Genomic DNA, 27,997 nt, shown 5'->3' with positions numbered 1-27,997 from the left:
TAACCTTCAAGCCAAATGAAGTATTTTTTTTTCTTCCAACCGTACCGTAAAATCAAAATGCATATGGGTAAACGCCCTTGACCTTCCAACGCCATGTCCAGACTCCTACGTGAAAGCAAAAAACAGTACATGTTCAATCTCATTTCGAATGTGAATAACAGGCATCCTTTAGATGAAACCCTCTCTCTATCAGAAACCGCTGAAAGATGTGATATCTCTAGAACAAGGGCGAGAGAAACATGCAGGTTCCAGAAAGGAGAAGCAGCCATGAAAAGTAAAGATGAGTTCCTATACTCACACAAATGTAGATGTGTCATCTGCCCAAAACGCCGCCTCGCTATGCTCCATGATATCGTTGCAAATGCCAATAAAAAATAAAATACGAAGTGTTCGAGCTTGAATCTTCAGACTCAGCTCAACAGAAGAATTGAATCATACCGAGGAGTCCAGCATGCTCCCACAGTAGAGAGGGTATATGGGTATCATATGGATGTCGTTTTCCAAGTCTAACTCTGCTGGTATCGCATCTTCGATTTCAGCCCAAGGTCCGACCACTATGTATGGCTTGAGCCTGAGGGGCGTGGATAGGAGTGTGTGCTGTGCGCATGGCTGTACCGGATGGGACATTAGGCGTGGAAAAGTCTGCCGGGCGGCTGGGAGCCCAAGTCTCTTCGCTCAAGACAGAAAGGTAGCTATTGCCAACAGTATTCCGCAAGGCTTCAATCTTCTGACGGTATATTTCACCACCGGCATCCCAGTCCTGGGATTCCTTCCAAGTGGAAGCATCATCGTTAGATGAGTAAGCAGCTGGGATGTCGGTGAAGATGTTGGTGTCAACTCGTGGTACTTCAGGTGAGCTGACAACTTGCGACTCGGACGATAATGTGGACGGCGGCAAAACCTGGCCTTCAGGTTGCTGGGATATCCGGTAGTTTCCGTCGTTAGTGAGCGGAGACTTGGGCTGCTTGCCAGCCGGCTTCGCCACTTGAACCTCGACTGGGGATGGGAAGGATGGGGTATCAGAAGTGGCCAAATCCACGATTCGCCTCTTTGGAGTTTTTCGCCGACGTGTCGAGCTGGTGTTAATTTCACTCATGACAGCCTTAGGCGTAGGCCGTTCCTTTCGGAGGACAGCTGGCTCTTTGGGAGGGTTGAAAATAATGGCAGGCTTGCTGACATCAACAGTAGGCACCTCAGGAGCCTGTGGCTTGACGACAGGGATTGAGTCCGGGATAGGGGGGCGGTCAACCAGTGATCGTCTTTCAACGTAACTTGGACCACTGCCATCAATAATCACGTCATCAGTATAGCCTGGAGCTTTGCGGAAGAGATTGAAGATGGTGATGCGATAATCCTTGTGGGTACGAGTGAAGGGATTGCCCTCAACCCAAATCTCGTGGATGTCGGGGATACCTGTCAATCTCGCCAATTCCATTGGGTCGACTAGACGGTTATCTCTCAAGTCGAGTCTCTCAAGAGGAACCAGCTTCTCAACGCCAGCAAGGCTCTGGAGCCTGTTTGCTCGAAGGTTGAGAGCTGTGATGGCAGGAAGAGGGTTGCGGGTCAAGGACTGGAGAGAGTCGATCATGCAGTGAGACAAGTTCAGAGCTCTAAGGGCGGTCAGAGTAGCCAGACTGTCTGGGACCTGGCTGAAGAGGTTGGAGGAAATATCCAGAGAGTAAAGTGTGTTGGATAGGGGTGCCAGACTATTTTGCGGAATGGAAGTCATGGAATTGTCAGCCAGACTCAGATGTCGCAAAAAGCGCCACTTTGAAGTGGGGAGGACGCCCATAGCAAGTAAGTTACCAGAGCTGCCTCGAGAATGGTGATGACCAGTCCAAGAATCAGAAAGGCTGGAATGAGAACTGCCAGATCCCGATCGCCTCATGCGATGATGGTTACCTCGAACAGGATGTGATTGCGTTCGAGAGCTGGTAGGGCGCGGAGGTGAGTTGCTCCTGGGACGAGAAGACTTGTGCACAGTTTGTGGGGTGTCATCTTGCTCGTCATCCTTGCTCAAAGACTGCCTACGGCTGCTCTCTTCGATAGCATGTTCACTTGGGGTCAACGAACCGACCCGCATGTCGACGTGTGCACCAGGAGAGCTTGGAGCAGACACGGCTCGGTGAAGTTCGGGGTGAGCAATATTACGACGAGGACTGCCGCTACCCGTCCAAACTGAAGTGGGCGAGGACTGGGATTTGGAGACTCGTCGACGGCGTTTGTCCATATCATCCAAGACGATGTCAATCAATATGTCCGCGGGGTCCTCAATACCGGCACGTTTCAGGGTAAGAGAACGCAGCTGATCAGCTAAACGATCCCAGCCAAAGAATTGTCGGAAGTCGATGCTGCTAACTTCGAGAGCCTGCAGGTTCTTGAAAACGTATAGGGGTACAGCTGAATCAAATGGAAACTCTTCATAACCACGAATCAGGCGGGCACGCCAATCTGGAGCCAACCTCAAGCAAGGAACCTTGGTAAAAGCAGAATAGAGGTATTTCATGTCAGCTTCCAGAGCGGCTTTTTGGCGTTCGGTTCGAGCAGCGGATATGCTGGCTCCAATGCCGAAACTCGACCATAATGCAGACATGCCCGACATGACACTTCGTATACTCGAGACAGAGTGTATTGAATCAATATCCGAGCCTTTGCTTCTCGATCGCTGGGTATTACTGAGGAAAGAAACATAGTTGGCGGAGGATGAACTGTCGTGGAGGTTTTCAAGCCGGACTTTCATAGGACCGACGTTGATGCTGAGTTCTTCGAAGCGGGAGAGTAGGTAGAATAGGTGATGAGGCGTGAGAGCCAATTTTACGGATTTGGCATTATGTGATGTGAAGTTTAAGGTTCCAAGCGACAATGCAGCTGCGAGCGAACTCGATGTGGAAGCGGAGGTAGATGGTCGTTCGGGAAGCGAAGTGGAAGTTTGGGAGAGGAGGGCCGCTGAGCCTGTACTCTGAGATGGCTTATGGCGGACTTGGCGGCGCAGTTGAAGAGCGTTGGCCAAAGCCTTCTCGTGCGTCCGAACATAGCCGGCAAGTTGCTATCATTGCCTATCAGTTAACGTGATCAACAAGAATACAAAACATGCTAAATGCCCACCTTTATGAACAGTTCTCCGTCTTCTGAATCCATGATTATTGCCCACGACACATGAAAGGGAATTCGACCCGAGAAAGATAAGTATATGTTTGGAGGACGAAGAAGTGGAATCAGCAATGCCAAACGGGAAAGGCACGACTTCTATTATATCGAGGGACTGTGATGTCGACCTATTTCATAAACGAGTTAGTGGCTTGTCAAGCTTGAAAAGTTGGCCAAGTACAAAATGCAAAGCAGATGTGAGGCAACGGAACACAATGCCGGTCTTCCTCGATCACTCGATGTGAAATGCAAGCGAGCAGGAAGACAACAGTCAGTGGCGTAAAGGAGAAATGAGGTTTGTGTTTAGCATGAAGGCCAGATGATGATTGAGCACAGCCGCGTTCTTCACTCGTCGTAGTAGCAATGCTAAGCGTGATCACTGTCGCAGCCTGAATGGTCACACGCATTTGAGAAATCGCTAGTGGCAGTAATCACGCAATGAGGCGGGAGGTGACGGCCAAAGGAGCGATTATGGAATCGATTTGGATGAAGACACAGAGTTTTGTCGTAAATTGTAGCAAGGCACTAGAACGCGCGGATTGATGTGGATGCAAGCGTGCAGAAGGGGCCAGGCGGGCGGGAGGTTCCATGCAAATATCCATGGATGGAGTGATGGTTGTCTCAGGTAGGTAGGTTGGTAGTTGCGGTTGGGATGATGCAGAGGAAGATAGGCAACCGCGACGCATTTTCATCACCGTCACGTTTTCCTCTCCATCACTGTCGCAGAACAGCAGGAGAATTCAAACGCAAAAGACCGCCGAGCGAAATCAAGATGCAAATATCGGCACAATGGGAATGCGATCAAAAATAAAAAGCCGGCACAGGAGCATCAATACTCACCTCGTTTGATGTAGGAGAACCGGCCGCAAGCACAGCAGCAGCAGTTGAAATGGAATCCGGCGAACCAAAGACACGGGGTGATTATTACGACTCGAGATATCCGAGTGCGAGTCCGATAACCTTCGAGGATTCGAAGGACCGACGAAATGGTCGAGGTTGTAGAGGAAGGAAGTCGACGTGAACCCAAGAAAGTAAGAGGAGAAGCAGACGAAGGGGAGTCTAAGAACTAAGTACCTTGTAAGTGTGAAGTGTGGGTGCTGCGAAGAGACCCATAGAAACTAAAAACAGGGGGGTATCAGATGGGAATCTCGTCCTCACGACCTCGCCCGCCCACTGATTTTCGTTGCCAATTGAACGGGGCCGGGTTTTCAATTTCCATCACGACGGGAGGCTCACGCTCACCTCACCTCACAGGTTCACTCTCGGTAGCGTTAATAGCGGAGCGGATGGACATACTATGCTACGTACAGCGGGCAGCACAGCACACCCTTCGTCCACCACCCCAGGAGTCAGGACACCCTCTCGTAGGATGGGTTTGTCCTCTAACCACCCTGGTCGGTACCCTGGCTGGCTCGTACAGCGGCTGACTGGTTCAAGGGCGCAAGTATCCTATACATCGCGACCTCTCTGGTTGATGTGGACCATTGAGGTGGACCCTTGAATGGATCTTCTGCAACTTATCCCAGCGAGGGTCCAGGCCGGCGACGACGGATTCACATTCAGCAAAGAATCGCCCAGTAGCAGTTCCTGAAAGGTTTCCAGCATGCAGCGCTCTGGCACCTTATCTCGTGCAGATTTATAGAGGGAATGCATTATTCACAGGTATAGTCGCAGCACGCGGTGGCAGGTGAGGTCATCAGCGATCGATCTTGTGCATTGAAGTCTACGGATACGGCAGTGGTTGAAATGGAGAAAATAATACCGGTTACAACGCGAACGACGATAACGACATCGACTAAAAAACGGCCGTGGCTTTCCTCTGCAACACCCTGTTTAGCTTCCCTCGCATCAATCTTCACTCACCGTCCGTGCCTTTAGGGCCTTTCGCCTGTCTATAATGGTGTTTTCAGCCAATCCATTCCCTGTGCCACCACATATCAACTTCATCTCTTTTCTCCTCGGGAATTTTGCGCTCACTGACCTCAACTACGCATACCTCATTCATACTTGACAAGCTTCGTCGCCAAAGTCGGTCAAGCTGAAAGACTCGTAGTTATACCATGTCCGACTTCACGGGCATCGAATGACAGCATGTCCGATTTTCAACAATGCTAGACTGGCCTCAGGTTCGACTCAACCCCGCCACCTTCGTATTGGAGGTTCGTCATAAGAGCTGAGCAAGACATCATTGAAACCTCCCCTCATCTGATACCTTCTCTAGCTGAGGTTCAGGAGTGGCTGAAGAACCTGGCTGGATAAGGACTGTCAGGTTGATGTACCGGGCACGCCGCGAGCTCATGATATCTTGTGGTGAATGACAGAAGACAGCACGCATCACCGAGTCGCGCCGCCAAGTCTTCGGAGGTCTTAGTGGGGTTATCATTGGTGGGGGTGCTTGGCGTTTGACCAGGATAAGGGAGGACATGGCTAGAGGCACAGGGACTTGGACGAGTCACAAGCGAGAATCCGAGTGCTGCGCTTGAGATTGGTGATAACCGTTCCGCTGAAATAACCACTTCAGCGATAGTCGCAAGCCGCTTATTTCCCCTAGGAGAGGCTAGGGACGTTGCAGCATCGGGACTCCAGTCCCTGATGGGCTCTTAGTGCTGGACCTTCATTTCCAGCAGCCCGCCCGGACCAGTCCAGGCTTGAATCCCTTCAGTAGTAAACAAACCACCATGATAATAATATTATGACGATATAAGAGGGACACTGGCCAGTCCGCTCAGGATAAAGATCGAGGACGTGCACGAGCATCAGCCACTGCTTGTGCCCAGGGTTCCATACCAAAGACCAATGTCTCACGGACCATGGCCATGGGCATTGACCACGAGGCTCAGCAACACCATGATTTTGTGTTGTTTTCGTTGTTTGTTTACTTAGCGACAGGCACGCCGTCCTCCAGCACAGCTTGTGTTCATATCGGCGGTGCCCTCAAATTTAACTTGCAAAGTATTACCCGAGAGAGAGATGAGAAAGCCGCAAGATAAACAGAAACTTCATGATACACTACGAAGTACTGCACTTTTCGTTTTCTCTTTGCAGCATGGCATCATGGTTCCTTGACAACCGAAATTTTGGGGTTCCCTGCCAGTGGAGCACCGGCATTTGATAGAGACGATGCATCGAGCATCTGGAGAAGAATGACATGCAGCGCTTGATTACAGTGATTCGCGTGTTTCTCTCTTGTCTGGTCGATACAAGACGTCGCACATCACGTTGAATTACCGCCATGTCTACCGGCTCCTTAATAAGCAAGAGTCCCGATATCGATATATATACGGAGTACTGGGCCACTGTTACAGCAAGCAAGCAATATTGCTGGCGAATGTGACTTTTACATTGTACAAGGAGCAACATACTGTCCATACATAATAACATTGAATGGATCTCGCAATGACTAGCCACTCGTTCAGAATGCTGTCAACTTCAAACACCGGAATACCATGATGATCAACCACCCACACCACCGAGCGACTCGACCATTCCACGGCTTCATCATTTCTTGATTCAGTAGCTATCAGCAGTACTATCACACGCAAGATCAACACCGAACCCACCTGCAACCCTACGCGTCACGGTCAGATGGCTGTCACGACTATCGATGGCACATCTGAGACACGGCCGTCACGCAGCACAGCTATGCGCTGCCACGAGACCTCGGACTACATTCTGGACAGTTCCCTCAATATCTTATGCTTCTAACACGCGCATCTCCGTCATGAGGTTTAAGCATGCGGGAACGGACGCTTTCTCTCTGTCAAAACGGTTCCTCTGCCACCAAATCACCCCTTGTTTCTCCGAAGATTTGCGGTTCATCTGTCGAGGTTATGGTCCATCACGACTATGTATCCTCGCCTCTACATCTCTGCTGCGCCTTTGAAGCTTGCGGAGCCTCTGGCTATTTCCTTTTCTCTTGGCGTTTTCGCTGCGGTTATGTCATACCTCCACTAAAACCCATTAACATCATTCTCTGATTGGGAGTCGAATGTCATCTTGCTTGAAGGGCCTCGAGAGTACGGATACCTTGTTGAAGTTCCACTCCCGATGTTAAGTAGCGGATACTTTTGGCCTGCAGGCTGTTGAGCTAGCTCTCTTTATCCCTGCCCATTAGTGGATGCTCATCCCGCTCCGCTGAACCGTTTCAAAATGCTCAAACTCACGATGGTCTTTGAACAATCTCAACACTTGCCAAGACAAAGTCAAAGCCAGCGAGCATCACCGTAACTACAATAAAAGAGTTGGTCAGTGTTATATCATCACTACTGCGGCTTTATTCTTGTCGTATCAGCTTGCTAAAAAAAAAAAAAAAAAAAAAAAAAAAAAAAAAAAAAAAAAAAAAAAAAAAAAAAAAAAAAAAAAAAAAAAAAAACCCTTATAATACCCACAACTACACAGGCCGATCTCTTTCAAAATCTTCGCTGTATGTATTGCATTGTTCGGCATACACATTACAGTGGTAGGTACCCTACGATGTCAGGGGCTGGAACAAATATGGTGTCGTTACGCAATAAACGCAAGCCAAGTCTCTGTGGAACTTGGGCGGCATGGCTGTGTTTGCTACTCCGTCAGACGCCAGTAAATCCTGTGCCGCTTACAAGAGTCGTAACACGGTCCGTTACATTAGGGGCTGGTTGGATATTGAATATTAAAACAGGCAAAGTCGAAAGGGACTCCAATAATACCACGGAACAGTTATGCCCATCTCGAGGCTCAGATATCCTGAACATAGGTCTGATGAGTCTGCGGCCAGAGAAAAGGTCTAGACCATTAAAACCCAAGTCAACATCAGTCTTCCTGCCCAATTCGGCAATATGTCTTGGGTGGGCATAATACGTTTGACATATAAGCCGTTGCTGCAGGAGAATATCCTTCTGCAGTCATGGTCACAGACGGCGTTTGAGCAGTATGCAGCCGTCAAATGCAGCTATCTGAGATGGCCATGCTTGGTCATAATTTCGAGAAAAAATCGTGAGGCATGTATTCGTACAAATCTGTGCCCTAAACTCTACATGCCGAGATCTCAACGCTTTTCGGAAATGTCGCTCTCCTTCTGGTAGGAAGATCCAGCAACACAAACAAGGGTTCAGCGTCTAAGAGCCAGGATATGCTTATCGTGCACTGACCATGATCTTGGTGTAGCCATCTGGACGGAGTATACATACATACACTGTTGGTCCGAGTCATGTTGTCTCAAAATTGCTTTTTCCGATGATAGACATTCTTGAGGAACCGTGTTCCATACAGCCTCAGTCTGGGGAAACAGTTTAAACTGTGAGTCAGCTATAAATTCCTCATATCGCATCTCATGCCACGTTCCATATTTAAGGCTCTTGGACGCGGCCTAGTGAAGCTAGTGTCCTTGGAAGCAGACAAAAAGAAGCCATTCTCAAACTTGCAATGAATGCATGGCTTTGAATTGTCTCACTCATTCCTAGAACCCAGCAGCAGTTTACATTGGTTTCATATGGTGTGTTCTGCCGCGACTCGCCCATACCCTTATGGATCAACAAGCGAAACAATCGCTCCATTATAGTATCGCCCGTCTCGAACTTGTTTATGTTGAACACACGCCACTACGGAGACTGGAGACGATCTACTCAGATGCTAGCGGACAGAGGATCTAACTCAGAGAGTGTGTTAGAGATACTTACATCACTCTTCTGGAAAATAACAGAAGTTTCTGTCCCTCCAGTGTGCCTCAATTACATGGTGCTCTTTGCCATGTAATTGAATCGGCGACTTTGCACCCTCATCTCGTCTGACTCTTTGCGCTACCGGCGGATATTCTAGAAATCAAGGGATGGCAGCCAACCAATGGTGGAAAAGAGACCGCCATGCCCAGATTGAAACAAAGAGCACATGATGCACAACAATCTCGCATTCCTCACTCTTGATTTGGGGTGGCAGAGTGGCAGCTCGGTCGATGACCGTGCTAAAACGATCGATATTCCTTCCTTCGCCCATCATATTCTCTCACCGCTGCTCTACCCCCACGACTTCTAGGGTCAAATGCTCATCCCCCCAGAGTTCAAGATGACATACATGACGCCAGAAGAACGACATTTAAATTATCACTGGTTCACTGAGTGTGTTTTGCAGAGGCCTCACATTAGTTTGGCGACAAAGATGAGAAGCATCTTCTATATATGTTCCTTTATACCCTTTGAAATGCATTTGGGGCTGCAATTCCAGTGACATCGGACATCGCTCGAATGGATGAAGCCTCCGGCACATGTCATCACACCCAGCCACACACCGAGATTCCTCTGTATGTATGTATGTAAGAGCGTCTGCACAATACCCCTCGATCTGGTGGGGAATTGTCCAATCTCCTTTGACGACATGCCACCTTTGCATCTCAATGGACGAGCCCCGGCTTCAATGACGAAAGGCCCACGGTCCACCAAATGATAGACCATTTTTTGTTGGAGATCTGGCATCTACAAAAGCAAGTAGTGTGTAAGTTGGTGATGATACATACATACAATTACTCCAAGTTCTATCTAGTACTTAGACTACTTATCTTTTGCTCTGAGCCGCCCCGCTGGCGTGGTAGCCTGTACAACACACATCATCTTTTTTCGGTCCCGTCAGAGGCTCAGTAGGGGGGATGATTGCGTGTGACCATGTTTCACCAGCGCCTGGGACAAACATCTAAATGGATAGTATAGCGACCCGTAACTGAAAGACAAAGAAGATGGGCGGCGACATGTTACATTTAGTGCGGGTCACTGTCGTCGAAGACTACGTACGGTACGATGGCCTTCTGGTATCGAACCAAGGCGTGCGTATGCATACATAGTTTGTGCAACGAGAGGTAACCATCAACATTTATCGAGGTTAGTTAATCCAAGTCGGGTGTCCGCGATTTATCCCGAGTTACAAAACCGAGCAAGTATCGGATATGGAGTTGCGGCATCGAGATGTTTAGTGTACATCCCTATATACCATACCGCTTACACCAAGCTTATTGACTCGAGAAGATGGATGGCACGGCCCTTCTGTGGCTCCTTTAGTTCACGGAATCTCATATTTTAGTCAAAACTGTCAGACGTTTAGTGGCGGGCACCAATGGACCCTTCATGAAGAGGACAAAGCCTCCAAGTTGGAGTCCAGATTTGGGGTTGATCTTCATCTCGACAGTAAAAAAAAGTTTCCAAGATTATCGCCCGCATCATTTAACGCGCTAATGAAGAACAAGGGTCCCCTCCGTCTCGTTCTGCATCTGATGCCAGCGGTGGGACGCTTCAACTTCACCATAACCCACATCCAAGCTGAGCCAACCAGCGAGCCCTTGGCTTTATGACGTCAAACAGATGCTGTTGACAAGCATGGATGGATGCTGATATTGGGCTGATGCATCGGCAGTTAGACGTCGGCTGTATCCTTCAGGGTCCAGAGCGAGGATTAAGAGCGCCAGTGCAACTCGAACTCTAACTCGCACTCCCTGATAGATCGGGCTCTGATATACAGGGGATCGGTTGCTGATCTTACGGTCTAGCAGTATCATGAAACATCGTCTTATCCAAAGACAAGATGCGCGACGGGAATTGGTATGGCATGATCTACGGTCAAAATCGAGTGATATTCATCGCCTGTTGAACTTTGAAAAACACTCTAGACAAAGCAAATACTTTGTGTAAAAGAACGACCCCGCCAGGTTCCCCCCGCCTGCGCACGTCAGTGGATCTCGAAGATGTATGGATATGGTGCATCTGGCGCTTGTGGCTTTGTCAAGGATAGCCTCGTTTCTATCAAAGCTGAGGCTGGCTGACCGCTTACAACGAGATTGGACGACATTGATTTGGAGGGGTAAGTTTCTCGTCTTTTTCCAGGTTTCTAGAGATCCATGGGGAATGTTCCAACTCCACGATATTCTCGAAACTGGGTTGTGTTCGATCCGCTCAGACCCAGAGTCCCTCTTCCAAGTCGCTTGTCTAGCTGTGCATACGCGCCTAGCTTACGTGCAATGTCCGACTTGATGGTAATTCCATCTAGAAATTCACTCCAAAAGTCGTGAATGGTCCATGGGTTATGTGCTAACTATCTTCTTGTGGGGGGATTTGACAGGCAGACGTCAGGTGCTCTCTGGTGCTGTCAAGTTCCTTGTATTTATAAACATTTGTATATCGACTTCAACTAACATACTCCTTCTGATGGTGTCTCATCGATATTTATTGCAAGTCGATTTACAAGTCTCAGATATCACGAGGGAAGACAGATTTTAGAATGTCACTCGCTTGCAAGGAGTGTTCCATGGATCTTCAAAACGGCATGTGGATATCTTCAGATCTCATGTTCTGCACGTAGGCCTACAGGACAGTGTCTTGTATTATCTACTTGATTTCGAAAGCAGTATGTACCCGCACCTGGAACAGTGGATATGTGATAATGCAATCAGCCTCGAATGTACGTGTTGTGTTCTCGTCCGCCTCGGTCTCAGCCGGTGCAGTGGTGTCAACTTGAGCGATTCGTATATGGCAACACCTTGTAGTGACTAGGAACGTTGCTTTCTTGCAACAGTCCCGCTTGGTTGAGCAGCTTGAGGCTTGTGTGCCTGACAGATCGGTCGATTTTATCACGAGGTGTGAATATTTCCCTTTCACCAGTACTCTAGTTGTCCAAACTTACTTGTTTCCATCGTGATCCAATGATATCTCAAGTTGAGATGCTGAACTGTCATACAGTACTATGATATTCTCAGCCCATAAATCATATGTTCTTCATAAATGTTGTATACAATAAAAGTACAGGCTAATGAGACACCCCCAACCCCCGGAGAAGAGTGGGTGGATTTTGGTTGAGGTCTTCACCATGATCCTCTAGGGTAGACGCATCATGACTTGATATCCACAAGCTTCTCTAGCGTCCTGAAGCCGTCATGAGCAAAGCCCTTGGTCACGTCCACCTTGTAGTTCTTGCCGTCAACTATGATGAACCCAAAGCCCATATCAGTCCACGCAGATTTGACACCGTTAAACATGGCTGCCAGGGTTCGACCCATTCTTCGGAAAGGCATTGTGAAGATGTGCTGCATGTCGAACTCATGTAGGGCCTTTTGCTGCTCCTTCGCCTTCGCTTCCAACGTTATGCGCCTCAGTTGAGGCACATACTCCTCTGGCAGCGAGAAGCGCGTCTTGAGAGCAATATTGCTGACCGGAGCGACAATGACCTTGGGTTTGAGAAATGGCACCATTCTCTTAACAGTGATTTCTAACTGCAACGGTGTGGTGGGAGCGATCTTGGATGCCTGGTAAGGAAGAACGCGGATCTGTCCAACAATGTTTGGAGTCTTTGCGATCATGAATGTTCCCATGGAAGCGAGTAGGAGATATGCTGTTCCAAACACAATGCCGATCCATTGTGGTACACCTTCAGGCTGCTTTACTACCAGATGCGTAGTAGATCCAGTCCAAGCAAGTAAGAATAGCCCACTCGACCAGCAGCCAAAGTAGAACCAAAAATGCGAGGGACCTTCGTAGAGGACAGTTGGGGTTGGTTTTGAAGCGAGACTCTTGATGAAGGCGTATTTACTGGGTGCCATTTGGGCGGCGGAGGCAGCGGCAGCAGCCCTCGAGGCCGTAGGAGTTCGAGCTGTTTTCATAGCAGGTCCAGCGAACCGGAGAACGGAGGTGCTGAAGAAACGGGATCGGAGGAGGACGGACTCGGCACGAGGTGCAAGGAGGGGCCGGAGGCCAGGGAGGCAGAAGCCTCTTGCGAGGCCAGCCATTGCGGGAATTGAGCTCCTCGAACGTGACCTTAAGAGAAGAGACACCTAGAAGTTTCACGGATGGTAGGAATGTTTCGGGTTGTTCGGTGGTGACATCCAGTTGACATTGCTAAATGATAGTGGGCTGAACTTTCAAAAATGAAGCTATTTGGAAATTCTTATCGGCAATAAACCGGCAATAGTTAGTTCCTGATCGGACAACTTTTCGCCGCAAACCGAGGAGATAGCCAAATTCAACGGTTGAGATGGTCTTTGATCATGGCATGAGCTTTGAGACGAACTCATATGCGAATGAAATATTTACTCTAAGTAAATGATGAGCTCCTTGAATTTGATCAACTGTTATTAGTATTTATTCATCTCCTGCGATCGTAGTAAAGAATAAACATTAAAGCTCTCATGTACAAGTCGCGCCAAAAATTTCCAAACTGGAGGACCCACTAATAAGGATATCTCAACAGCTCAATCCCTCAACACCCCGAGGTCGCTCTTACGTGCACCGAAAATCTCCCTCAACCGCCTCATCTCGACTTCTTCACCCTCAATTGAGCTGTGCAATGGCCTCTCTTACAGCAGCATGTAGGGCATCTGCCCGAGCTGTTACTGCTCGGTCCGCTATTGCTCGTGGTACGTTCTGTCCATTTTCTGATGCTGGAAAAGCCCCTCGGACCCTTTTGTCGCGCACCGACTAACACATCATCCTCTGCTGTAGGCTTCACCACCTCGACGCGATGCCTCGCCGCTCAGAACTTCACCATGCCCGCCCTCTCGCCCACTATGACCGAGGGTAACATTGCTTCATGGAAGGTCAAGGAAGGAGAGGCTTTCAGTGCCGGTGATGTGCTGCTCGAGATCGAGACCGACAAGGCTAGCATGGATGTTGAGGCCCAGGATGATGGTATCATGGTTAAGATCATGGCTGGTGATGGAAGCAAGGCTGTTCAGGTTGGATCACGCATTGGCGTTATTGCTGAGGCCGGTGATGATATCAACTCCCTCGAAATCCCCGCCGATGAGCAGGCCAAGGAGCAACCGAAGGAACAGTCCAGCGCCCAGGCCCCCAAGGAGAACACCGCCCCCTCCGAGTCGAACCCCGTTGAGAAGAAGATCGCAAAGCCTACTGGAAACGATACCTACGAACACAAGTACCCTCTGCTGCCCTCAGTTGGACATCTGATCAAGGAGAAGGGCATCAGTGAGGCCGAGCTCAAGAAGATCAAGGGCACTGGTCCTCACGGCCGATTGCTCAAGGGTGATATCCTTGCCTACCTTGGAAGCATCAATCCCGAGACTCCCGCTGCCAACGAGGTCAACTTCAACAACCTGTTCCACCTCGACCTGAGCAACATCAAGGTGGCTACCAAGCCCGCCCCTCCTTCTAAGCCTGTTGAGGAGGCTAAGGCTGAGGCCCCTAAGGCCCCTGCGGTTGAAAACCTCGAAGTTTCCATCCCCATTACTTTGTCCAAGGTCGTTGAGGTCCAGAACCGGATTCACGAGACCCTCGGTGTCTTCCTGCCCATCTCGACCTTTGTCGGCCGCGCTGCTGAGGTTGCCAACGACGACCTCCCTCCTACCAAGCGTGCCCCTAACGCCAACGAGCTTTTTGACCAGGTTCTTGGTCTCGATAAGATCAAGGCTGCTAAGGGTTCTCGCGGTGTCTACCTACCCCAGATCTCTGCTGTCCCTCCCACCTCTCTACTCACTCCTTTCTCTCCCACCCGAAAGCAGACTGACATCATTGACATCCTCGCCGCGCCGAAGAAGTCAGCTCCTAAGCCCACTACCATTCAGACCGTCCCTGGTCTGTCCAGCGGCACCAATGTTTTTACTCTTGTGGTCCCCAAGGCAGAGGAGGAGAGAGCACAAATCTTCCTTGAGCGTTGCAAGGTGATTCTGGAGGAGGAGCCAGGACGACTGGTGTTGTGAGCTTACAAAGATTCCCTGTAATATATCGATATTTTTTGTTATAGACAATGGCTAGTAATTGCGCTTGGAACGCACTCTTGGTATTATGTCTACGCCTTTCAGTGGTGTTTTGCCAGATAGTCAGAACTACAATCCAATGATGAAACATGTTTGATGCCAGAACATCTCTAATAAACTAGTTCTTTGTGCCATTTAAGTTTAGAGTATCGTGTTGTTCATGCTGTGTTGAAGAAGCCCTCAAAATTAGAACATAACCAGTCTTTGCATCTCCTCTGCCTAGGTTGATACTTTGGTAAGTCGATTTCCCAAGATGAACAGTGCCACAGATAAAGAAGTGCTTTGAAAACGAAACTGTGAAGTACCACCTGCCTGAACTGAAACCCTCGTATCTACTAAGGTAACGAGTCTTTCTGTCTGTCGCCTTGATGATGTGTATCCCAGTATGACAGCATGACAATCATGTGTCCATGGCATTATTCTCATCATTATGCTTATATACAATTCCATCTGACTATACTAGGTACTCCAATAGTCTAATATAACTTGTTTCATATCGCTTCCATGTGGTTGTCTTGTTCACTATGTATCCAAGAAAATCATCGTCTTTTAGCAAAGGAGTAACTAGGTAGCTTCAAGATACGAGATCAGTGCGTAGTGTTGTATACAATCATTTCCTCTCTCTCTATTCATCTTGAGCTCATTTGTAGTGAACGTATTCAAAAACCATCCCTTCGATCTGGTCCACACCATCGGAGCATTAGATCGAACGGAGAAGTAGTTCCCGTCTGCAAGGTCAAGAAAACCCACATAAGTCCCTAGACATCCTCCAATCTTGAGTAATTGATCGGCATTCGGCTGAAGGCGAGACCATGAAATTAATCCAGCTTTATTGCGGAGTTGAACGGGAAATACCGAGATGCCAAGGCCCAACTTGGGTTGTCTAGATTGTGAATGCATCTCCATATGCCTGCATGTATTGGATGTATCAGTCACTTACCAACGCCAGCTAAGCTATTGTTGTTTTCAAATGTGTCATGGCCCATAGTAGTGTCTTTAATGGAAGGATCGTGAGGAATCGTGATCAGCAAACTTATGCAGAAGGATGAAACAGTCGAAAGCCGCCCTGGGAAGGCTGACCTTTTTTGTCGACTTGCATTAGTGATGCCTCAACTGAAGGAAGTGGGCAAGACTAGGACTGTAATCTATGAATTGGTTGACTGAAGTGGCTGTGGGTGTGTCTCGGGAAATAAGACAGAATCCGCGAACCCGGTCGGCGGACAAGGTCATGATACATGGAAAACAGCTGGAAAGTGCCGTAGCCTCGAGACGTATCACGATAAAAGTTACCAGTGAAGGTCTCGATTGGTGAGGAAAAAACAAGCAAGCGGCTATCTGCAGGAGCGTATTAATACTGGCTGGAGTTGCCCATTCGACCGATGCTAGTGGCGATGAATCACCCCTGTTTGTTGATACGCTTGAGCTAAGACATGGTAAGGCAAGAGAAGGACAAGGCGGGATCGGAATGCTCGTAGATGAAGATGATGTTGAGATCCTTGCCAGGTTGAGCCTTGAGTTTCAGGGTAAGCAAGTTGATGGATGACTAAGGCGTCCCGGGCCGCATGTAAGTGAAGGAAGGCCGGTTACACGAAGCGACTTCACCGGCAGCTAATGGTCGTCACGTGGAAGAAGCAAAGTGAATAGACTTCTCTCTTTCCTCTGAGTGGACCAGCAAGTTGAACTTCTTCACGATGAACAACCTGGCCAGAGAGGAGAGAAAAGACCGCTAGTCTTGTCCTCGACATAGTATGATAGAAACAACCAACCAACAGAAATACCAAGACTTTCTGAGTTCCGATTGAGAAATTCACACCCCCAGGATCGATCCATCATCTAGAGCGACATGTCCCCCACCCAGGGCTTCAAACTACCTCGCGTCGCGAGCTTAGAGGAGCCATTATGTTGGACTTTCGCATTAGGACTATAGAGACAGGGTTCTTCTCATTCCAGGAGGCCCTTCCAATAGCATATACTTGCTTCTTCTGGTCTCAGATCTGCCCCTCCCCTTTACTACAGGACCTTGCGACCCCAGCCTGAAGCCAATGATATGGCTTCGCAGCCAGAAGTTCCAGGATGATCACTAAGACAAGGAGGACCTTCCAATCGCTCCATGTCTACTGTGTACGTCTCAGGACCCCTCCTCCCTCTCAGCTCCTGCGGCCATGCGCCATGGAACGCCCATGGGACGCCACAATTGTCTGCTATACCTCTCCCACCAGCGGCCCTGCTTTCATCTGGTCACATAACATCATACAGCCTGGTTCCGAGCTGTTGGTAAGGCTTCTAGTTGGATGACTTGAGGCTCCATCGCTGGCAAGATGGGTAGAAAGTGTCTGCCGTCCCGCTGTGCCGTCCCGTTGATGCTAAGTGTCATTGCTCTACTGCATTGTCGTTGCATCCCATTTGTAAAATCCAAGGCTGTTTCTCTAGAAGCCTCCTGCCAAGGTAGAGCCCTATTTATATGAAGCTCTGGCCTCCAGCATCTGCGGATCCAATATTGACCAAGACGACCACCAACCGAGCAAGACCCCCCCCGGAGTGAATTTGCAGTTGTGGGAGCCCTCCATGTCTTCCAGTTTCGTATCTTGAACAGTCAAGTCACCAGCTATCCAGTCGCTTTTGCAACACGCTTGAGCTTACATCAACACCACGGGACTGTTTTGCGGAAACAATCCCCTCTGTATAAAACGACACAAAGATTATCTTCGAAGCGTACACCTTGACAGTTGTATCTGGAATGACGCGACTGAGAGTCCCAGCAGATAAGCGCAGACGGGTTGCGCAGGCCTGTAACGCATGCAGGCAGCGTAAACAACGTGTAAGACAGGAGTCTATTCCCCACTGATTCATAAACAGTTGTCTTTACCAATGTCCTTTCTTTTCATTCTATCAGAGGACCTCATGATATCCTTCACTCCTAGCCACAAGCGACTCCTGTATCCTAATCACAGGAAGCGTGGCCTTGCTAATGAGCAGCTACTCCTGGGAGGGTTTCCCTATATGATCTTACCCCGAACTATCTAGTCTGTTAGATCGGCGGCCTGGTCCGCAAATAACTGGACAAAAATGCGTTTACTAACACCTACTCTATCATACAGTGTGATGGCCGTCGTCCTTGTCCATATTGTCGAAAACGAAGAGTGGAATGTGAATACAGGAGTCGTACAGACTCAGTATCATCGAGCGAGTCTCCTCGTCCGTCATCGAGGCAAAGCCTTTATAGAGAGCGCTCTAACCCGCCTGAGCTTTCCGGTACGTTGGACATGGTCCATGATGCATCTATCCAACAGAACCTCGCGAGATCAGCCACTCCCGAATTTGATTTCAGGTTTCGACTTGTTCGGGTTCCTGGATCCGAAGAGATCCAGGTACCGGCGCACACTTGCATGCTACTAGATTGCCAGAATCGTCTCTGTAAGCCCGCTCGCTATTCCGGAGTGATCTTAGAGCTGCTACTAATAACCCTAGCCTTTGTTGGGCGTTCTACTGCTCACTCGTTCATGCACCATATCAGGAACACGATCGAGAAACGTGATGGCCCTTCGGAATTCACGGCAGATAGTAATTGGAGCGGTCTACCAGAAAGACTCCCCGTGGCCCCTAGGATGCAGCCGTTTCCCTCTCCAAGTGCAACTGCGAGTTTGATCGGATTCTATTTCAACCACGTAAGTCGTTGGGCTACTCGAGAGAGAAGAACAGAACTAATTACTCATTAGGTACGGAGCTTCATCGATATTGTCAACCCAGAAGCTGTGAGCTTAACCTTGTATCAATTCCAGAATAATCCGAATGAGGTTCAGGGACCCGATCGGTGCATTTTCTACTTGGTTCTAGCAGTTGCACTCGCCTTGGATTTTGGTGATTCAGCACACTCACCGAGCCCGGAACTTAAACACCAGCTATTTGATATAGCTGAGGGGCTGGCTCACCCAACCCGTACATTCGAAAAGTCCCAGTACCACGATGACGTCCTCTGGCCCCTCCAAGCTCTCGCTCTGATGTCGTTTTTTATGATGTCTGTTTCCATGAGGAACACTGCCTATGAATACTGCGGCAAGTCTCACCGTATTTTTGTGCGAACCATCGAAGCTAACAATGGTTCAGGGCGAGCTGTTCGAGTTGCGTATGCCCTGGGGATTCATCGAGGTCATGAGTCTGAGATCAGCCAGTTCCCCGCCAACGAGGAACTCAGAGTTTTACGAAGAAACGTTTGGAGAAGTTTGTTTGTCCTAGACAGATTCCTGGCTGCAACGTTAGGAAGACCGTTCGCCATCTCTGACAACGAATACTCCGAATCCTCCCTTATGCCACCCAACCAACCAAGCAGTCCCAACAAAGTTCCGAAAAGGGACATGCTCGACCCCCCTATTGATGCATGTAAAATGATTGGTCATATCGTGAACAACATTTACTCATGTGACAAAGTTGCGATCGAGATCCCGAATCAAATGCTGGGGTATCTAGAAGCTCACCCAAGTTTCCAAGAAGATGAATTCTTTACGACAAGCAGCTTAATGCCCACGGTGTCTCAAATTCATGTGCATTTACTTGGGTTTTACGCCAACATCCTCCTTTGTCGCCCCTTTTTCCTTTTATCTTTCATGGGGACGAACGCCTCAGATGGCATCCAGACACAGATCAATAGACTGTCTGAAAGATGCGTATCTCAATCACTTCAAGCGGTTGAAATGGTGAAAGGGGGTTTTCATGCCAACCTCTTGCGCCATTCTGACCCCTTAGCTCTGTAAGTCTGCTGCATATTGTCGACCTTGAATATTCGCTCATAAAGGCACAGCTATGTTTTATTTGAAGCGGCACTTGTCTTGCTTAGCAGTACCTATGCAGACATCTACGCTCAAAAGGAACACTTGTTGTTGGTTGAAGACGCAATATTCATCTTGAAAACATGGCACGCCTCGAGCCCTTACGCAGAGCAGTTCGCTTCCAAGTTGGACTTGTTTCGGCATGAGGTCGAACGCCAAGAACAAGTGAAAGCTATAAGACAGGCTTCGAGGAGACAGGCTCACAAAGTCGAACGCGATCCGGTGACAACTTACGAGCCTAGTCAGTATCGCTCTCCATTCCAGCAAATGCCTCGTGGTAGTTTGGTATCCCCGTGCGATAGCCGTCGCGTGTCAGGGACTGCAAACCACATCATGATCAAGCAAGAAGCTGGTGGGCACTCGGGCCCCTTGACATCAAGGCCCCTATTCTCGCCTACCGACTGCAATATGGATCAATCTCTGTCTTTTGCTGAGTATTCACAAAGTTCACATTTCAGTGACCACAGCATCGACATGGATTAGTCTGCCATGACGTTTTCTTCAAGGTTCAAATTGGGACGTCCTCGATGACCTGGCAGCCCAGACATACAATGGGTCATTCCAAACAGTCCATTTGCAGGATACACAATAGTTCTACGCAGCCAAGCAACTGAGAGAAAAGGAGAACTTGATGGACGAGGGATCAGGCGGGTAAATGAAAATAGCTCGGTAGAAGCGGATGAGCCTAGCACTTGGCGTAGGAGGAAGGATAGTTGGTGTGCTGGATTGAGAGACAGATGTCAAATACGGTATGTCAATTTAGTCCTAGAAGAGAGTTTTGAGACGCAATCCAGGAACATATGCCACACGTGTCAATTGAAATCATGTCTGGATAGTTGATGTGTCACTCAATACCATAGAAACTCCAAGTTAAGCAGTGACCATTGGCCCAGCATTGACTGAACTCCGCTCTTGACCCATACAATGGCAACATATGGGCTAGAAGTGATCTGCCCCTAGTTTGAGACTTTTGCAACTATGATTTTTGTCTTTGTAGCTACCATTTTGCTTCTTTATCGTACTGTAGTAGCATCAACTGCCTTGTGCTAGGTATTTGATTATGTTGGAGTCAGTCCACTGCACAAGGTACGTAGTGATCAACTGCAAATCAGACAGATGCCTGAGAAGAGATAAGAGACAACAACAAGAAGAACATATGATCTTCAGAACCGCTCACCAATACCGGTCATAAAGGTGAAACCCGGTGAGTTAAAAAATGACTGGTCGCTGTCCAGCTCTAAATGTACTGTACCTTGGGCATGCAATGCAGCTAATACAGTACCAAGACGCTATTTCGTTTCAGCTAACTTAAGTGATCTTCTGCATTGCATGGCGCATGGATACATATTTTTGCATAATGTTTGCTTGATACATCATATTCCTTCAACGATTCTAGACTGCAATTTGTTATGCCCGCCCTAGGCTAAAGTGACATGCTTGCGCAGTATTGCATGCAGGTTTGCTCGCTAGGTACTAAGTTAGTATGTAGACTACAGGATTCGCAACGAATCATGCGATGCAACAAAAGAGGCAATGTTTGGATTAGTTTCGGTTCCCGGTACATGGATATATCCCTTCTTCAAGCCATAACAAACGCATGTACACACAAAATGACAATACTGCGCTTGGGGAGGAAAGAAAACTCAGGGACCTTGACCATAAGCGATGAAAATATTAGGTAAACTTAGCCTAAGCTTAGGGCATTCTTTGCTAAGTTTATTTTGATACCTTATATCAAGGCTCGGTGTTTTCTTGCCCCCTGAGGCTGCGGCACCTTTTCCCGGCAGGCAATGCAATGCAGTACAGTCTTGCATATGTCTCAGCTTCTCGACTCTGCGGGCGGCGGGCTTATTGTCCATCTGCGCGACATGCGCCACGTTGAGTCTGACTGGCTGCTGAGTGAATACTATGAGATAACTCTAAACATCAAGAGTCAAGATATCTCTGAATGATATGTTGCATCCAATAGTTCGGTTCTGCAGATGCATCAGCCACCAACAAATTTGCCTAGAATACCTATGCAACTCTAGATACAATAGTTCCTCTCGTATGCACCTCTTACATCACCAGCTCTCGGGCCCGAATCGCTCTCCATCTGGTACGTGAGCTTGTATCGCGGTCCCCTGGACATCCATCGTCGAGGTGACAACATTGTTCCCCCACCAGCTTGGCGGATCTACACCGTGCAGCGTAAAAGCAAAGAAGATGAACAAAGTCGATAGGGCGAGACCTAGATCGAGAGCTGACGACGTCAGGAAGTTGAGTCTGGTCCACCACCTGAAGTGGCGCTTCTTGATCCAGAACTGGAAGACGAAGCCAACAATGCCCCATGAGAGATAATTCAGCGGCGTTGCAGGCGGGATCGCCCCTGCGCCTCCGAATATGAGGGGTGCCATAAGATATCGCACCGGAGACCTCGGCCATCGTTTGGCTAAGACATAGATGACTATTGGTGTAATGGCACCCAAGACAAAGAAGACGAAGAGGCCAGAGTATACCTGACCAGGGGAAAACATGCGTGCAGGACCCAGGAGGCCCCAGATCACAGATGCTAGCCAATTAGGGAGAGCTGTAGGCGATGGATTGCGTGACTTACCGGCAAAGAAGACACGGCCACCAGGGCACGTGAAGGGTGGTTGCTCACAGACTCCAGGTATGCTTTTCAGGGATAGGTTTAGAACGACGATCTGTATGAAGCATGAGCATGTAGTGGCAACGACTTGAGACAGGAACATGGTTCGAGGGGGGATCTTCATGTAATGTCCGAACTTCAAGTCCGAGACAAAACGAAGCGATTGCGCCCTGGGGTGAGTGTTAGCTAGTCTCGCTCTTTCGTCATTTCGAGGGTGTCCATGATACTTTCATTGAGATGTATCCCAGGGTTTTAAAGCTTAATGGGTTAGCACACAAGTGTTATTGAAGTGGAGGCTGAACGTACATCATGAGCGCTAGAGGTCGACCTGGCTGAAGATATCCATAGATGAACTCGGTCAAGACATTCAAGCCAATCTGGGTGTTTGTAACGGCTTGGATAATGCCTATAGGCAGAGCAAAACCAAAAGAGATGGCTATAGCAAGCAAGAAAGCCCACCAGGAGAGATTGGTTGGGTAGGCCAGTACTGTATAGAGCCCTATAAGTAGCATCTACTTCATTGTCAGTCGACTATACAAAAAGAGGCCCTCAGCATCATGACATACAACAGCAAATAGGGACATATACCACCAGGTAGGAGCCTCCTTATACTTTCTCATGAGTTTCATATGAATGTCAGGCTTCTCGTTTGTGCTGTTTCTCCATTGTTGCCAGATCTGCTTTCCGTTATGCAGATAGGTGTAGACAACGAGTGACGATATAGCAGCGAACGACAAGCCGTAAGAGATGGCAAAAGTGGTGCTCTCCATGTTAGTCTTGATTATGGTTGTACGAACTGCTTATCATACCTAATAAAAAGAGGGGAGTAGTTCTTGTACTCTTCTTCATCCAAATCAAAGTTCTTCGTGAGAATCCTGGAGGTATTATAGGAAGCGCCGGTATTATCGTAAGTCCCAGAGTCACTCATGGGCAAATACTCAGCATACCAAGCTCCGCCGTAGTGAAGAAAGGATGATCCTATAACGAAAAACAGAACAACTCCGATGACAGTATTGGCGATGGCGTGCCTTTTCTTCGTTAGCTACTCCTATGAAGAGTTTCTTTCAAACATACCACGGTGGAATGAGCGGCGAGCCAACGTATCCTGCTACTTGAGTCCAGTCAAAGGTGATAGGAAGAAGCGAAACACCCGTCTGTCCTCCAAATAGCTGGTTCACAATAGGATTCTGAGGTGCCATCCATGTGGCAACAGCAAAGATACTCAGAAATTGCGCCAGAAACCCTGGAATGAAGTAGTATACGAAGGAACATGCAGTTACAATGGCGAACCACTTGTACCTGTGCATTCTTCCTCCTATAATGGTAGGATCTGGTGTATCGTTTGTCTCGTACATGGCATTCATAAGAGTTACACCAACAAGATTCTCGGGCCAGATCATGGACGCGGGATAGACTTTTAGGGTTAGTTGCGGGATCACGGTGACATAGGGACAACTTGCCTAAGAACTTGCGTAGCATCCCCGCAATGCCATATCCCACAGATTGCGTTGAGATAGTCAGGAGAAGCTGGAACACAATACCAAAGTCCTGCTTGTAGAAGACAACCTGTGCAAGGATGATATCTGTAGCATACGCGACAGAGAATGACACACTGGCCATGACAACGATGATTGCGTGTTCCTTGACATTAAAGGGGCCAGGATTCAGAGTCCACGTAATACCAAAAGTGGTGAACTCCCTGTTAGTAACAATCTTTGCCCAGCCATGACCCATAGGCCACGCAACGATTTGAGCGATGAGAGGCCCAATACTGATGGACGGTTGGCGGAGAGACAAGAGCGTGTTCGTACTAGCACCTAGCACCACCAGCGTCATCCCTATAGTCCAAGCTCTCACTGTATTGCATGGAAGATCTTCGTCGAAGTTTCTTACCGCAGCTCGAACTTCAGGATAAGGGGAGTTTTCTTCCTCTTCGTCGTCTGCATCACCACTGAGCAGCGCTGCTTCATCACCAGACTCTCCTGAGCCCTTTCGTCGTGTCTCATACTCATCAGGTAGATTTGGGTCCATAAGCATCTCGTATTCCGAACCTGCCTCGTCGTCATTTCGCGCTGAGGTTGCCCACTCATGGAGGCGATGCTTGAGGTTCTCATTTGATGAGTCCTCAATCTCAAGAGACGTGGACAAGCGTCCGCTAGGACCTCCTATACTCTGGCCAACGGCTTCGGCTGGCAAGACCGACCCTAACTTCTTGTTTTTTGGCATTATGAGATTTGGCTCTTCTCACCCGGGATTATCGGTAAGTGGGCTACAGTGATCTGCAGCTCATCTAGTTCTTTGGATAATTCAGAGAGTCTAAATACCACATTAGTATCTCAAAGGCATTGCAATCTTTGGCATGAACTCACTATTTTGAGTGAAATCGGTTTGCATCTCATCCGGTATAGGACACGCGGTCTGAGGTGAGGGTGGCCTAAAGCCCTAGACAGAGAACAGACGTGGTTGAGACGAAGCTATGACATGTATTCTTTCCTACTCTTGCAAAATAAAGACGTCTCTGAGCTGAGTACAAAAGTTTTTGAATGCTCGAGACTCAAGGTGTCGTTGAAGTCGTGTCGTTATATGAGGCAAGTGTCCTTTTGTTTGTACTACTTTGTGGCGTCTATTGAGGCTCGGGTCTTTTTATAAGCCTGTCAACAAACAATAATTGACAATAATATAAGCTGTTGGTTCAGCATCGAACAATGAAAAGGACAAATCCTCCAGATAATCCGAAGACGGTAAGAGATCTACTCAGGAGGATGCTGTTCAAGTTAAGGTTCGGGAGGATTCCCATTGAACTTATGAGAGGTACCTCAGACACGCCCTGTATCAAGATGGCACTAAGCCTGACACGGAAATTCCACTTCGGTTGGGATCAAATAGTCCATCGATTTTATACAACATCAGCTCCACCGTCCCGTAATCACTTGGACCTGTATAGATTCCCTTGATTTGTGTCAAGATTTCTATACGATTCAGCTATTCCCTTGTGGCACGCATTCGGATCCTGCTCCTCGGAATGGGTTTATGATGCGTCGCGTGGTAGTGACAGGCCTGGGAGCCATCACGCCCTTGGGAGTTGGCGTAGGGCGAACATGGGCTCGTCTTATTAACAACGAATGCGGAATCGTCAGCGTCGCAGATCTCGAGCCTCAGGCGCGATGGAAAGAGTTGAAGAGCACAGTCTCTGGGTTAGTGCCCGGTGGTGATGGAGAAGGACGATGGAGGGCATCAGAATGGGTCAATGCAAATGAGCAAAGACGAATGTCGAAATTTACACAATATGCCATCGCAGCTAGCGACATGGCTCTCAGGGACTCTGGGTGGGAGCCGAAGAACGAAGAGCAGCAGGAGACAACAGGTGTTTGCTTGGGAAGCGGTATTGGAAATCTAGACGAGATTTACGAGACCAGTTTAGTGCACCATCAAGACGTGAGAAGCCATCCGGTTATTGTCGAACCTATGCTAAATATGTGACAGGGCTACAAGAAGGTGTCTCCGTTATTTGTCCCCAAGATTCTTATCAATATGGCCGCCGGCCATGTGGCTATGAAATACGGCTTCCAGGGTCCCAACCACACGGCTACCACGGCTTGCACGACTGGTGCACACTCGATCGGAGATGCAGCACGGTTTATCACCATGGGAGACGCCGATGTAATGGTCGCCGGAGGTTCAGAATCATGTATCCATCCCTTGACTTTCGCTGGCTTTGGCAGAGCAAGATCTTTGTCAACAGCATATAACGACAATCCCACAGCAAGCTGTCGTCCGTTTGATGCTGACCGCAATGGCTTCGTTGTTTCTGAAGGTGCTGCAGTGTTGGTTCTCGAGGAATTAGAGCACGCCAAAGCACGGGGAGCCCATATATATGCTGAAATCAAGGGCTACGGCTGCAGCGGTGATGCTCACCATATGACAGCACCGCGGGAAGATGGCCATGGCGCATACCTTGCTATGAAGAAAGCACTCAAAAGTGCAGGCATCAAGCCTTCACAGGTCGACTACATCAACGCACACGCGACAGCAACTCATGTTGGGGATGTAGCGGAAACGTCGGCCATCAAACGGATCATGCTGGGCGAAGAGGGACATCAGAAAGAGTCAGATGTTACAGTCAGCAGCACCAAGGGCGCAGTCGGGCATTTGCTGGGAGCAGCTGGAGCTGTTGAGGCTTTGTTTTGCATCCTAGCCATTCATGAGGTATGTGGATTCCAAAGCCGTGAAGACGCATTCACTAAGTATTCCCAGGGAGTTGTGCCAGCAACATTAAACCTACAGAAGCCAGATGTTGAAGCTGGCTTTAATTTTGTGCCAAATGAAGCACAAGAGAAGACGGTTGATGTAGCCGTATCCAATAGCTTTGGCTTCGGTGGTACAAATAGCTCATTGTTATTTTCCAGATATCGATGATGCTAACGTAAAATGTAAAATAGCTGTATACTACTGTATTTCTGCTGATCAAATTCCTCTTTATTCTCAAGTGATCGCATGGTTGATATATAGCACAGTAGACACAGTGCATTTCGCACTATATTACCGACAGCCGAACCAGTCACAAAATTTCAGATTCAACTTACTAGCTTAGTATCCAAGGGTCCATGACGATAACACTCCAAGTGCCTCTCATCCCGCCTTGCCCAGGCCCTTCACGCCGAATTTCCCTACTGAACATACTCTCACAATGAGCATGGCCTGCGAGACATGTAGAATCCAGGCCCGGACCCTCCTCCGGGCTGCGATGCGAGCCGGCGCATCACGAGCCGCTGCACCGACGACAAGGAATTTCCTTCCACCCGCTGCGGTTGTTACTCGACGACATTTCAGCAACACGAGCTCGAGAAGCCTCCTAAAGGGTATTGGAAAGTCTATGGCCGAGCCGTATCGTGTGTTGGGTGCGACGGAGCAGCTTTTCAAGGCTTCAGCGAAGGCGGCGGACTATCATATCACTGAGAAGGAGAGAAAGGATGATCAGGTGCAGCTTGCGGAGGATGGTGAAGAGATTGGGCATTCTCTGAACCCTGATAGTCCCTGGCATCACAGTATGTCTCTCAGCAAACCTCAAAGTACCTGTATCATGCTAACTTCCACAGCCTTTAAACTTCCTCCAACCTTCAGCACCTGGTCCCACGTAACCATGCTTCACCTCTACCTAATCAATACCCGAATACGCTGCTTCGACCGCGAGGGCTTCCAAAACTGGCAGCACCAGCTCACAGACCACTTTTTCTTCGAATGCGAGAAGAAGATGCACATCGACCACCACATCACATCGAGCGCCCTCCGCCAGCGATACCTCAAGGACATTTTCGTTCAGTGGCGTGGTCTCCTGCTAGCATACGACGAGGGTCTTATCAAGGGCGATGCGATGCTAGCAAGCGCCATCTGGCGAAACCTGTTCAAGGGTTCTGCTGATGCAGATCCTAGAGCTCTTCTCGCTATCGTGGGCTGGATGAGGTCGACACTGTTGCAGTTCGAGGCTGTTTCGGACAATAACCTTGCTGCGCAATTACCAGCGATTATGGCCAAGCCGGTGGATGTGTTCTGGACGAGATTGGAGAAGCAACTTGGCGGACAGCAGGAGGATAGTCTTCCTGCTAAGGAGGTGAACGGGGAGCATGTATCAACAGAGGAGACAGCCAAGGTTTCAGCGAACTAGAATGCGGAAGGAATATT

At 48.6% G+C, this 27,997-nt stretch overlaps 6 protein-coding genes across 6 annotated transcripts; 3 read left to right on the top strand and 3 right to left on the bottom strand.

Annotated features, from left to right (window-relative positions):
• Positions 1-535: 535 nt before the first annotated feature.
• On the bottom strand, positions 536-3,138 carry J7337_002415 (uncharacterized protein; the record flags this gene model as incomplete). The annotated part of the gene is made up of 2 exons (XM_044820144.1): positions 536-3,046; positions 3,106-3,138. The coding sequence occupies 2 exons, from the start codon at positions 3,136-3,138 to the stop codon at positions 536-538; spliced, it is 2,544 nt and encodes an 847-aa protein (XP_044684444.1).
• Positions 3,139-11,986: 8,848 nt separating this feature from the next.
• Positions 11,987-12,880, bottom strand: J7337_002414 (uncharacterized protein; the record flags this gene model as incomplete). The annotated part of the gene is made up of 1 exon (XM_044820143.1): positions 11,987-12,880. One exon carries the CDS (start codon positions 12,878-12,880, stop codon positions 11,987-11,989), a length of 894 nt encoding a protein of 297 aa, XP_044684443.1.
• Positions 12,881-13,636: 756 nt separating this feature from the next.
• J7337_002413 (uncharacterized protein) lies at positions 13,637-14,806 on the top strand (the record flags this gene model as incomplete). The annotated part of the gene is made up of 1 exon (XM_044820142.1): positions 13,637-14,806. One exon carries the CDS (start codon positions 13,637-13,639, stop codon positions 14,804-14,806), a length of 1,170 nt encoding a protein of 389 aa, XP_044684442.1.
• Positions 14,807-21,749: 6,943 nt separating this feature from the next.
• On the bottom strand, positions 21,750-24,544 carry J7337_002412 (uncharacterized protein; the record flags this gene model as incomplete). Its single annotated transcript, XM_044820141.1, has 6 exons — positions 21,750-22,488; positions 22,625-22,695; positions 22,885-23,080; positions 23,128-23,193; positions 23,393-23,561; positions 23,698-24,544. 6 exons carry the CDS (start codon positions 24,542-24,544, stop codon positions 21,750-21,752), a joined length of 2,088 nt encoding a protein of 695 aa, XP_044684441.1.
• An 807-nt stretch (positions 24,545-25,351) lies between these two features.
• J7337_002411 (uncharacterized protein) lies at positions 25,352-26,926 on the top strand (the record flags this gene model as incomplete). Its single annotated transcript, XM_044820140.1, has 4 exons — positions 25,352-25,753; positions 25,802-26,524; positions 26,573-26,696; positions 26,910-26,926. 4 exons carry the CDS (start codon positions 25,352-25,354, stop codon positions 26,924-26,926), a joined length of 1,266 nt encoding a protein of 421 aa, XP_044684440.1.
• Positions 26,927-27,005: 79 nt separating this feature from the next.
• Positions 27,006-27,980, top strand: J7337_002410 (uncharacterized protein; the record flags this gene model as incomplete). Its single annotated transcript, XM_044820139.1, has 2 exons — positions 27,006-27,363; positions 27,415-27,980. 2 exons carry the CDS (start codon positions 27,006-27,008, stop codon positions 27,978-27,980), a joined length of 924 nt encoding a protein of 307 aa, XP_044684439.1.
• Positions 27,981-27,997: the final 17 nt, after the last annotated feature.

This window comes from Fusarium musae, chromosome 2 (assembly GCF_019915245.1).
Source record: "Fusarium musae strain F31 chromosome 2, whole genome shotgun sequence".
NCBI classification, from domain to species: Eukaryota; Fungi; Ascomycota; class Sordariomycetes; order Hypocreales; family Nectriaceae; genus Fusarium; species Fusarium musae.
This window is presented reverse-complemented; position numbering and strand designations above follow the sequence as displayed.